Source organism: Nematolebias whitei, chromosome 17, assembly GCF_014905685.2.
Source record: "Nematolebias whitei isolate Nwh7 chromosome 17, NemWhi1, whole genome shotgun sequence".
Lineage (NCBI taxonomy): Eukaryota > Metazoa > Chordata > Actinopteri > Cyprinodontiformes > Rivulidae > Nematolebias > Nematolebias whitei.
The window spans coordinates 9,459,027-9,470,633 of NC_056514.1; the positions used below are offsets into that span (position 1 = coordinate 9,459,027).

Sequence of the window (11,607 nt, forward strand, 5' to 3'; positions counted from 1 at the left end):
CAGAATAACGTTTTCCACAGCTTCATCAGCTTAGTTACACGTAACAGGCGTACAATGTCAGCTTTCACAAGACTCGATGACACAATTCCAGCTTTTAAAACATTGCCAGCGTGACAGCAAAGGTGTAAGCGCGCAGCTCCAGCTCGCTGCGTAAACATGCAGTATTTCAGCACAGCTAATAAACTGTTATTTTTTCAACATGCCAACATGAAAAAATCAATCTTACACGTTTTTACAGTCATTTATGAGCCGTGACGGGCCACCAGTTGTAGTGAACAGAATAAAGCGTTTTACGGCACACTGTTTATATTAATTTGGTGGAATAGTGTAAAGCAATAACAGTGATTTCACATGAAAATGAGCATCGATCACTCGGCGGTGAACGAGGACTTTGCTTCAGATATTTCTAAAATATCTGTACTGATTTTATGAGAAAGAGGAGAGTTTTAAGATGACATGGAGATTTATCTTACAGAGAACTATGTGAGGGAATTAATCTGTTTGACCAGAACGTGCACGCTTCATCAGATCTCAGCTCGCCTCCGGTACACTTTAGTCGAAGAAGAGACCGTTACCTGGTAGATGATAGATCAGCTCGATAGAGAATCCTCCAGACCTTTCAGCGTCTCCGTTGAGAGCGGCTGAAATCCTTAGATAGTCGTGTGTGGTTTGTTCAAACAGAAGTTATAATTCCAAAACGTCTCTGGACCATCTTGAATGCGTTTGCACCCAAGAATACTGAACTCCTTTCATTCTTCAGAACTTTCAGACTCTTAATTGTCAGCAACTCTGTACTCTCGAATCCTCCGGAATTCTTCTGAATTCTCTTCCCTTCTCAATTCTAACATGAACTGGGAAGTTGCCACATTTAAACTGGGTCGACTTCCGGTTCATTTGAGAGCTTTTGATTGGTCGATGGACCAGAAAGAGGTGTGTTTTTGTGATGTAAGATGTTATCATAAGTCAAGGATTGTTTTCAACATACAGAAAAGATTATTGCAGACGACCAGACTTCGTGGAGTCTCACGCTTGGTAATCTTCTGCAAAAGTTTAAACATGACATCTTTCTCGGTAAACATTTTAGTTGACCGAAACTCGACCTTTCACATACTTACATTGCTTGGCTCATTTCAGACAGAGAATCAAGAAATGCATATTAACCTGATTTCTTCTTTAAATGAGGAATAAAAATCATTACTTACTGTTTATGTAAAATAAAAATGAGTAGTTCTTTCCAACCTGTAAGCATTGAATGGAACTAACACAATTTGATTATCAAACATTTGTAAAACAGTAAATGATTATAAAATTGTCTTTTCTGCTTGATTAATTCAAGAAAGAAAGTCACCAGATGGCTCAGACTGTATTCAGATCAATGAAAATAACAGTCTCTGTCCATCTGATAGATTTGAGGTCATCAGGGTCAGATCAGGGTCAGACCAGGTTCACTACACTGTACTCGAACCGCGCTGGAGTTCGCTTCTACCGGACCGAGACCTAGGTTTTAGCCCGGGCCAGAGTTCGCCTTTTTGTTCTGCGACAGAGTTCGATGGTTCACACCTCCCTAAACGAGCCGGACTTTCTAGGAAAACGAGCTAGAGTTTGATTAAAGCGGACTAAACAGGGCTGGTGTGAATGCACCCTTAGAGTCAGGTGTTTTCAATCAGTGGATGATGATCAGGTGTGAGTGGACACCCTGTTTGATTTAAAGAACAGGATCTATCAAAGTCTGCTCTTCTAAACATGTTTGTGGAAGTGGATCATAGAGGAACAAAGGAGATTTCTGAGGAGCTCAGAAAAAGAGTTGTTGATGCTCATCAGGCTGGAACATGTTACAAAACATCTGTAAAGAGTTTGGACTCCACCAATCCACCGTCACACAGATTGTGAACAAATGGAGGAAGTTCACGACCATTGTTACCCTCCCCAGGAGTGGTGGACCAACAAACATCACTCCAAGGTGTGGAATAGTCTGTGAGGTCACAGAGGACCTCAGGGTAACTTCTAACAACTGAAGTTCTCGCTCACATTGACTCATGTTGATGTTCATGAGTCCATCATCAGGAGAACTCTGAACAACAATGGTTCATGGCAGGTTGAAGGAGAAACACACTGCTCTTCAAAAACAACATGGCTGCTCATCTGCAGTTTGATAAAGATCACGTGGAAAAGACAGACGACTGTTGGAAGAATGTTTTGTGGACGATGAGACCAAAATAAACTTTTTGGTTTAAATGAAAAGAGTTATGTTTGGAGAAAGAAAACTGCATTCCTGCAGAAGAACCTGATCCCATCTGTGAAACATGGTGGAGGTAGTATCATGGTTTGGGCCTGTCTTGCTGCATCTGGACCAGGACGGCTTGTCATCCTTGATGAAACAATGAATTCTGAATTATATCAGAGAATTCTAAAGGAAGATGTTAGAACATCTGTTCGTGAACTGGATCTAAGAGAAGGTGGGTCATGCAGCAACACAATGACCCTAAACACACAAGTGGTTCTACCAAAGAATGTTCAAGAAGAATAAACTTCATGTTTTGGAACGGACAAGTCAAAGTCCTGACCTCAATCTAATCCAGATGTTGTGGAAGGACCTGAAGCAGCAGTTAATGTGAGGAAACCACCAACATCCAGAGTTGAAGATGTTCTGCACAGAGGAATGGAGAAAAGTCCTCCAAGGTGATCAGGACTGACCAACAGTTACAGAAATGTTTAGTTGAAGTTACCGCTGCGTGGGGGGGTCACACCAGATAATGAAAGCAAAGGTTCACATACTTTTACCATCACAAATACAGTGGGGAGAACAAGTATTTGATACACTGTTGATTTTTCAGGTTTTCCCACTTGCAAAGCTTGTAGATGACTGTAATTTTTATCATAGGTACTCTTCAACTGTGAGTGATGGAATCTAAAACAAAAATCCAGAAAAATACAATGTATGATTTTTAAATAATTAATTTCCATTTTATTGTGTGAAATAAGTGTTTGATACACCAGAAAAATGAAACTTAATATTTGGTACAGAAACCTTTGTTTGCAATTACAAAGATCAGACGTTTCCTGTAGTTCTAGACCAGGTTTGCACACTGCAGCAGGGATTTTGGCCCACTCCTCCATACAGATCTCCTCCAGAGCCTTCAGGTTTCTGGGCTGTCGCTGGGCCACACGGACTTTAAGCTCCCTCCAAAGATTTTCTATGGGATTCAGGTCTGGAGACTGGCTAGGCCACTCCAGGACCTTAAGATGTTTCCTACGGAGCCACTCTTTAGTTGCCCTGGCTGTGTGTTTTGGGTCGTTATCATGCTGGAAGACCCAGCCACGACCCATCTTCAGTGCTCTTACTGAGGGAAGGAGGTTGTTGGCCAAAATCTCACGATACATGGCCCCATCCATCCTTCCCACAATATGGTGCAGTCGTCCTGTCCCCTTTGCAGAAAAGCATCCCCAAAGAATGATGTTTCCACCGCCATGCTTCACGGTTGGGATGGTGTTCTTGGGGTTGTACTCATCATTCTTCTTCCTCCAAACATGACGAGTGGAGTTTAAACCAAAAAGTTCTATTTTTGTCTCATCAGACCACATGACCTTCTCCCATTCCTCCTCTGGATCATTCAGATGGTCATTTGCAAACTTCAGACGGGCTTTGACATGCGTTGGCTTGAGGAAGGGCACCTTGCGTGCACTGCAGGATTTTAATCCTTGACGGCGTAGAGTGTTACTGATTGTTTTCTTTGAGACTGTGGTCCCAGCTCTATTCAGGTCATTGACCAGGTCCTGCCGTGTAGTTCTGGGCTCATTCCTCACCTTCCTCAAGATCAATGATGCTCCACGAGGTGAGATCTTGCATGGCGCCCCAGACCGAGGGAGATTTTCCGTTATTTTGTATTTCTTCCATTTTCTAATAATTGCACCAACTGTTGTTGCCTTCTCACCAAGCTGCTTGCCTATTGTCCTGTAGCCCATCCCAGCCTTGTGCAGGTCTACAATTTTATCCCTGATATCCTTACACAGCTCTCTGGTCTTGGGCATTGTGGAGATGCTGGAGTCTGATTGATTGAGTGTGTGGACAGGCGTCTTTTATACAGGTCACGAGTCCAAACAGGTGCAGTTAATACAGGTAATGGGTGGAGAACAGGAGGGCTTCTTAAAGTAGAACTAACATGTCTGTGAGAGCCAAAATTCTTACTGGTTGATAGATGATCAAATACTTATTTCACACAATAAAATGGAAATTAATTATTAAAAAATCATACATTGTATTTTTCTGGATTTTTGTTTTAGATTCCATCACTCACAGTTGAAGAGTACCTATGATAAAAATTACAGTCATCTACAAGCTTTGCAAGTGGGAAAACATGAAAAATCAACAGTGTATCAAATACTTGTTCTCCCCACTGTATGTAATATTGGATAATTTTCTTCAATACATAAATGACAAAGTATAATATTTTGTCTCATTTGCTTAACTGGGTTCTTTTTATCTACTTTTAGGACTTGTGTGAACATCTGATGATGTTTTAGGTCATTTTTATGCAGAATTATAGAAAATTATAAAGAGTTCACAAACTTTCAAACACCACTGTACATCATTCAAAACCAAAGTATCAAATTCTTGGATCACTCACCTCATTATACATAGGATCCCTTTTCAGGGAAGGCTGATATTGCTCACATAACACTGTGAAAACTGTTAGCTTACCCCTGAAACAAGAGACAACACAACAAATACATTTATAATGCAGAGGAACAAGCTCAGATTTTATTAATATAAAAATATTCAGTTTTAGTTATAATTAAAAGTTATTAATACTTCAAACATGAGAATGAATTTAAGACCAGTCCTTACCCATCCACTGCCAGCAGCAGAAACCAAATAAAGTTTAGTAGAGGCTGGACGAAGGGGGGGCCCTTCTCTATGGACGGGTGTTTTTCTGTGTATGTGGCAAACACTATGGAAGCACTGTTTTTGTTCTTTAGGCACAGGAACCTGAGTGGTTTGAGAAAGGATGGGACAGAAACAGAAAAAATGTGAACAATGAAGACACACACACAAAAAAAGATTTACCATGAGTTTAATTTGTCAGGCTACAAAATGAACCGGTTGATCGCTGGTAATGAAGAGTTTGTTGCCAACATGGAGACATATTGGCTACGTGTTGAAATGCACTATGTCTCCTGCAGTTCACATCTTTAACTGTAGGTGTCTTGCTAAGGAAAGGACATCACTTATAAACAAAAGTAACTAGTTTCAACTTGTGCATAGATGAAAAATTATATAATGTTGTGACTGACTGAAAAAATACATTTGTCTGTGAAAAGGGTATTATGAATGCTGTAAATAAGAACGGTTTATTTTGAGACCAGCTATGCTGTATGGTCTGGAGACAGAGACATGGACAAAAAGACAGGAGGAAGAACTGGAAGTAGCAGAAATGAAGATGTTGAGGTTCTCCTCAGAAGTGACAAGGATGGATCAGATTAGGAATGAGATCATCGGAGGTACAGCACAGATTGAACAACTCGCTGTGGAGACCCCTGAAGAAGGAAAAGCTGGAAGACGAAGACAACGAAGAAGAAGAAAGTAGTAAAGTGGACAGATGTTTTAACTTGTTTATTTATGAACGTTTATTTAACCAGTCAAACAGGGCCAGATTAACACTTCGCTGTACCCTGGGCAACAATCTTCAAGGGCCCCATCATCACGACCCCAGAATCACCATAATCTGGCAAAATACAGAATAAATTACCAAAATATACAGTAAATATACTTAAAATTTTAACTATCAAGTGTATTTTTATGTATAAAACTCCAAATGCTCATTGACACAAATCAACAAGACCGAATTAAGTTGAACGCACTTTGAACACTACATGACACCATATGTGTACTTGTTTAGTAACATGTTGGCAACTGGTGTCAGAAGCATTTATAATGTGTGTGTGTGGAGGGGACACACTGATGGGGGGGTCTGGGGGTCCTCCCCCAGAAATTTTTTAATAAAGTAGATGCCATTTCCTGCATTCTGGTGTATTTTAATGGTTGTTTAACATCTAGTTTTACCTACATAAGTAAACACTTGGAACTCCTTGGGATTCCCCTGGAGGAGCTGGTCCAAGTGGCTGGAGAGAGGGAAGTCAGGGCCTCCCTACTTAGGCTGCTACTCCCGTGGATGGATGGAAGTAAACACTTGATTCAATAACTATTTTAGAGCTAATGGCACAACAAGAAGTAGCCCGACCAACAGCTGATTCAATTAATTAAATATATTATGTATTTAAAAGTGACGATTTGATGCCCACATTAAAACTAAATGCCTGTAACGTAGTTGACTTCAAATGTAATAAGATTATCAATGAATGTTTGCGACAAAGGATTTACTGAGTATAACAAAGATTCCTTCAAGAAACCTCCTAATATAAATCATATAATGACTTCTGCTCATTCTAAATTTGTCAAATGGCCTAAATCTACTAAAGTGAAGGAAAATCATTTAAAAATAATAAATAAGATATATCCTGTAGCCATGTTTCTGCAAAGAATATTTAAATTTGATGTTGATTTGTGTGTCTTTTGTAAATCAGAAGATGAATCCCTCGAGCAATTTTTATTTGAATGTCAATACAAAGTGTTTGGTCAGACATCAGAAACTGGATTCATCTCAAACTTAATAATCCTTCTTTTTGTGCTGATGCCATTTTACTTTATGTGGATAAGCTCAGCTTTCTCTGATGCCATAAATATAGTCGTACTTATAGCAAAGTACCACATTCATTGTGGTAAGAGGAGGGATAATAATTCAATTCAATTCAAAAATACTTTATTAATCCCAGAGGGAAATTATTTTATTAATTATAAGCCTTCCTTCCTGTTTGATGAACAATTTTAAGTCGTACTATTCTTCATTAAGTAGATTAAAAATCTGCAAAACTGCTAAAATCATCTCACAACAGATACAAACTTGTTGTTTTAATTAAAACAATGTTTCTTAAGAAAAAAAAAACTGATGAGCTTGTCAGCAGGTAAGGGGCGTTTACCTTCGGGACAAATCGAGGTTGTCGATTGGTCAGTTACTGACAAGCCTTCTGAGTTGATTGACAGGTCGCACCGTCGAGGATCCGATTGAAAAAAGAAAGAAAAAAAAACGAGAACTGCAGCAGCCGCGCTGGTAGGAGGCGGGGCTGCCCAAATGCAGCGGAAGCGCAGTAGTCTGTGAAGCGCAGCAGTCTGTGAAGCGCAGCAGTCTGTGAAGCGCAGCAGTCTGTGCAGCGCAGCAGTCTGTGCAGCGCAGCAGTCTGTGCAGCGCAGCAGTCTGTGCAGCGCAGCAGTCTGTGCAGCGCAGCGCTCCAAGTAAAGCAGGAGATAACCAGATATTTTACTTGTGCCCTCACTGCCCTGGGCCCCTTAGTGATCATGGGCCCCTGGGCAGTTGACCAGTTGCTCATATGGTTAATCCGGCCTTGCAGTCAAATCCCATAGAGATCACTGATCACATCTACAAGAGAGGCCTGGAGCTGTAGGCAGCCGAATATGCATGTTTTTGGACTGTGGGAGGAAACCGGAGTACAAGGAGGGAAAAAAAACATACAAACACGTGGAGAACATGCAAACATCACACAAAAAGACCCCAAGTCCAAAACAGGTCTTGAGCCAAGGACCTTCTTGCAGTGAGGCAACAGCACTAACCACTAGGCCGTCATGCTCCCCAAACTAAACTGGGCAGCTGAGAAACTGAGTCAAGAAACTTGTTTTCATTTGACTGGTTCTGGGTTGGGAGAGTGTACCTCCTGGGGACTCCCTTGTCCAGCTGAGGGACTTCAACGCTCACGTGGGCAATGACAGTGAAACCTGGAGGGGTGTGGTTGGGAGGAACGGCCCCCCTGATCTGAACCCGAGAGGTGTTCTGTTGTTGGACTTCTGTGCTCGTCATGGATTGTCCATAACGAACACCATGTTCAGGCATAAGGGTGTCTATATGTGCTCTTGGCACCAGGACACCCTAGGCCGCAGTTCGATGATCGACTTTGTTGTCATCTCATCTGATCTGCGGCCACATGTCTTGAACACTCGGGTGAAGAGAGGGGCGGAGCTGTCCACTGACCACTACCTGGTGGTGAGTTGGCTCCGATGGTGGGGGAGGATGCCGGTCAGACCTGGCAGACCCAAACATATTGTGAGGGTCTGCTGGGGAACGTCTGGCAGAGTCTCCCGTGAGACAGAGCTTTAACTCCCACCTCCGGGAGAGCTTCGAACACGTTCCGGGGGAGGTGGGGGGACATTAAGTTCGAGTGGGCCATGTTCCACGCCTCCATCGTCTAGGCGGCTTATTGGACCTGTGGCCGCAGGGTTGTCGGTGCCTATCGTGGCGGCAAACCTCGAACCCGGTGGTGGACACCAGCGGTAAGGGATGCTGTCAGGCTGAAGAAGGAGTCCTATCAGGGTATCTGCAGTCCAAGTGGCATGTGGCTCGGGTGGTCGCTGAGGCAAAAACTTGGGCATGGGAGGAGTTCGGAGAGGACATGGAGAATGACTTCCATACAGCTTTGAGGCGATTCTGGTCCACCATCCGGTGTGTCTCGAAGGGGGAAGCAGTACACCACCAACACTGTTTATAGTGGAGGTGATATGCTGCTGACCTCAACTCAGGATGTCGTGCATCGGATAGGTGCAGTGGCTGTAGTAAAGCTGGCACTGTACCGGTCTGTCGTGGTGAAGAGAGAACTTTGTCAAAAAGCGACACTCTAAATTTACCGATCAAATCTACGTTCCTACCCTCATCTATGGTCATGAGCTTTGGGTTGTGACTGAAAGAACAAGATCTCGGATAGAAGTGGACAAAATGAGTTTTCTCCGCAGGGTGTCTGGGCTCTCCCTTAGAGATAGGGTGAGAAGCTCAGTCATCCGGGAGGGACTCAGAGTAGAGCCGCTGCTTCTCCACATCGAGAGGAGACAGTTGAGGTGGCTCAGGTATCTGGTTAAGATGTCTCCTGGACGCCTCCCTGGTGAGGTGTTCCGGACATGTCTCACCAGGAGGAGACCCAGAGGAAGACCCAGGACACGCTGGAGGGACTATGTTTCTCGGCTGGCCTGGGAACGCCTCGGGATTCCCCCGGAGGAGCTAGCCCAAGTGGCTGGAGAGAAGGAAGTCTGGACCTCCCTACTTAAGCTGCTACCCCCGCGACCCGACCCGGGATAAGCAGAAGAAAATGGATGGATGAATGGTTCTGGGGTTACATATTTGGATCACATGCGCTTCATGAAAGCTGATTGGCTCATTAGTACAAATATGAACGAATCACTCGTCTTCTCTGTTTAAAATATCTGCCAACCGTCCCGATTTGGGAGGGACAGTTCCGGATTTTGCCCACCTTGTTCCGTATAAGGAAGAGCAGGACACCCAAATGTCCGGCATTTGACAGGAGTTGGTTTGGCTCACCTGTTTGTTGTGTGTTTGTGGAATGAGGGATACAGAGGAGCCAGTTCACTACTGTAAGGATGGTACCATTTGCTGATTCTGTTTGTGTCTGTTTCCCTAGTGTTTCCTCTTCAGTTTAATTGGTGCCACCCTTGTCTCGTCACAGCAGTTTGTAATCACGTCTCGTTTTGTCCCTGTATTTAAGCCATCTGTTCTGTTTTGTTCCTCGTCGGGTCGTATTCGTTGGGTCTCTGTGTTCTCCTGCGTTCTCCTGAGTCTCCCTTGAGCTTCCTGAGTCCTTCCTGAGTTTCCCTCTGAGCCTACCGTTTTCATGCAAGTTTTGCTGCCACGTCAGCTGTTTATTTTTTTCTTTATTCACTATTAAAATACTTTTTTTTGTAATCTGCCGAGTTGAGTCCTGTCTGCACAACTGGGTTTGTCCCTGACTACCAAATCCTGACATTACGACCCGACCACATATCAGAACCCAGCGGGCAGGATTCTCTCGGCAACTTACCTTTTTTCTTTTTCTCCTCTGAGCCTTCCTGTGATGAGCAAGTCCACAATCTGGTGCGGCGGGTTCTGCACCAGGCCCGTCCGCCCACAAGGACATTATGACCAGGAGGTAGAAATCCTGTCCTCACCACTCCTGGTCCTCGAGGAGAACAGGTCTCGGCACCGGGGAACCCACCGGGCTCCTGTTTCTGAGTCCGCCTCGCCCGGCTATTCGGGGTGGACGTCGGGGGAGGACGAAGAAATGGAGGACGAATTCTGTTTTGTTCCTGTCCCCCGACTCTCCCGCCGTCGCCGGGGAGGAAGAAAGCGGTCCCGGGGGCAGTCCGCGGTGACCGGCCCGGTCTCGTCGGCTGAGCAGAATCTTAGAGTTGGTTCCGGTGTTTTTGTGGGAGCGGGGTCCGCCGCCTCACCTCCCAGGTTTCCGGTGGGGGCGAGATCCAGCGTCCCGCGGGAGCTCCGGTCCACTCCTGCTCGGTTCGGTGGGTCCGGTCCGGTTGACGTTACAGGGGCGGGTTCCGTCGCCTCACCTTCCAGGTTCCTGGTGGGGGCGGAATCCGGCCTCCCACCGTCACACCGTGCCGCGGCTGTCCAACCCAGTCTGACCGAACCGCCTGAGCAAACTCCCAGTGACTCTGTGGGGGCGTGTTCCGCCACCCCACCTCCCAGGTTTCCGGTGGGGCCGACACCTGACACCACACCCTCATTTAAAGACATTTGTCCGTCAATCACATATTCATCCCATGAACTTGCACTAATAAACCAGACTTTACTAGATTAATTTCTCAATGCTAAACATAACCCGGACTGCTCAGATGTTATATTTTCCCTGATGGAAGAATTTTTAGTTTCACGGCCCGGTCTCATTCTGCTCCCTGAGTATAATCGTTTATTAATAGAAATTAGGACTCTCATCACACCCAAGGTCACTAATACACATTCTGAACCCATAATCCATCCTGCAACTTTTGGCACCACCGTTTCTGAACTCTCCTCTGCTCCTCTGACTCCTGCACCCATCACCTTCGCCGCTGTTCCGCCTGCTGAGCGCCTCGCCGTTGGTGCACCTGCTCCTGTCGCCTCAGAGGACTCAGCATCTGTTTCTGTTTCCCGCCGCCGCCGCAGAAGATCAGTTCCTGCCGCCAAGGCAGAGGAGTCGGTTCCTGCCGCCGCTGCAGCTCTCCAGGCTCCCACGCCGTCTGCTGCAGAGCTCCAGGCCTCTCCGTCGTCCGCTGCAGAGCTCCAGGCCTCTCCGTCGTCCGCTGCAGCTCCCCAGGACTCTATGTCGCACGCTCCAGTTCTCCAGGTTCCCACGTCATCTGCTGCGCCCTCCAAGTCTCCAGAGGGGTCGGCGCCCTCCAAGTCTCCAGAGGGGTCGGCGCCCTCCAAGTCTCCAGAGGGGTCGGCGCCCTCCAAGTCTCCAGAGGGGTCGGCGCCCTCCACTACCACTGAGGGTTCGCCTCCATGGCCCTCCATGTCGGCTGCTGCAGCTCCCCAGGACTCTATGACGCATGCTGCGTCTCCCCAGGACTCTATGATGCATGCTGCGTCCTCCAAGGTTTCTTTGCCGCCAGACGCGGCTCCCTCGTCGTCTACGCCGCCAGACGCGGCTCCCTCGTCGTCTTCGCCGCCAGACGCGGCTCCCTCGTCGTCTTCGCCGCCTTACGCGGCTCCCTCGTCG

General features: G+C 45.7%; 1 protein-coding gene across 1 annotated transcript in view; it reads right to left on the bottom strand.

Moving 5' to 3' along the window:
* get4 (guided entry of tail-anchored proteins factor 4) overlaps positions 1–11,607 on the bottom strand; it is a 36,771-nt gene that overhangs the window by 15,211 nt on the left and 9,953 nt on the right. Inside the window, exons 6-7 of the mRNA XM_037691534.1 lie at positions 4,847–4,987; positions 4,626–4,701 (exon numbers count right to left, since the gene is read on the bottom strand). Of these exons, the coding sequence (XP_037547462.1) occupies positions 4,626–4,701; positions 4,847–4,987 (217 nt within the window). The remainder of the gene's footprint in view (positions 1–4,625; positions 4,702–4,846; positions 4,988–11,607) is intronic.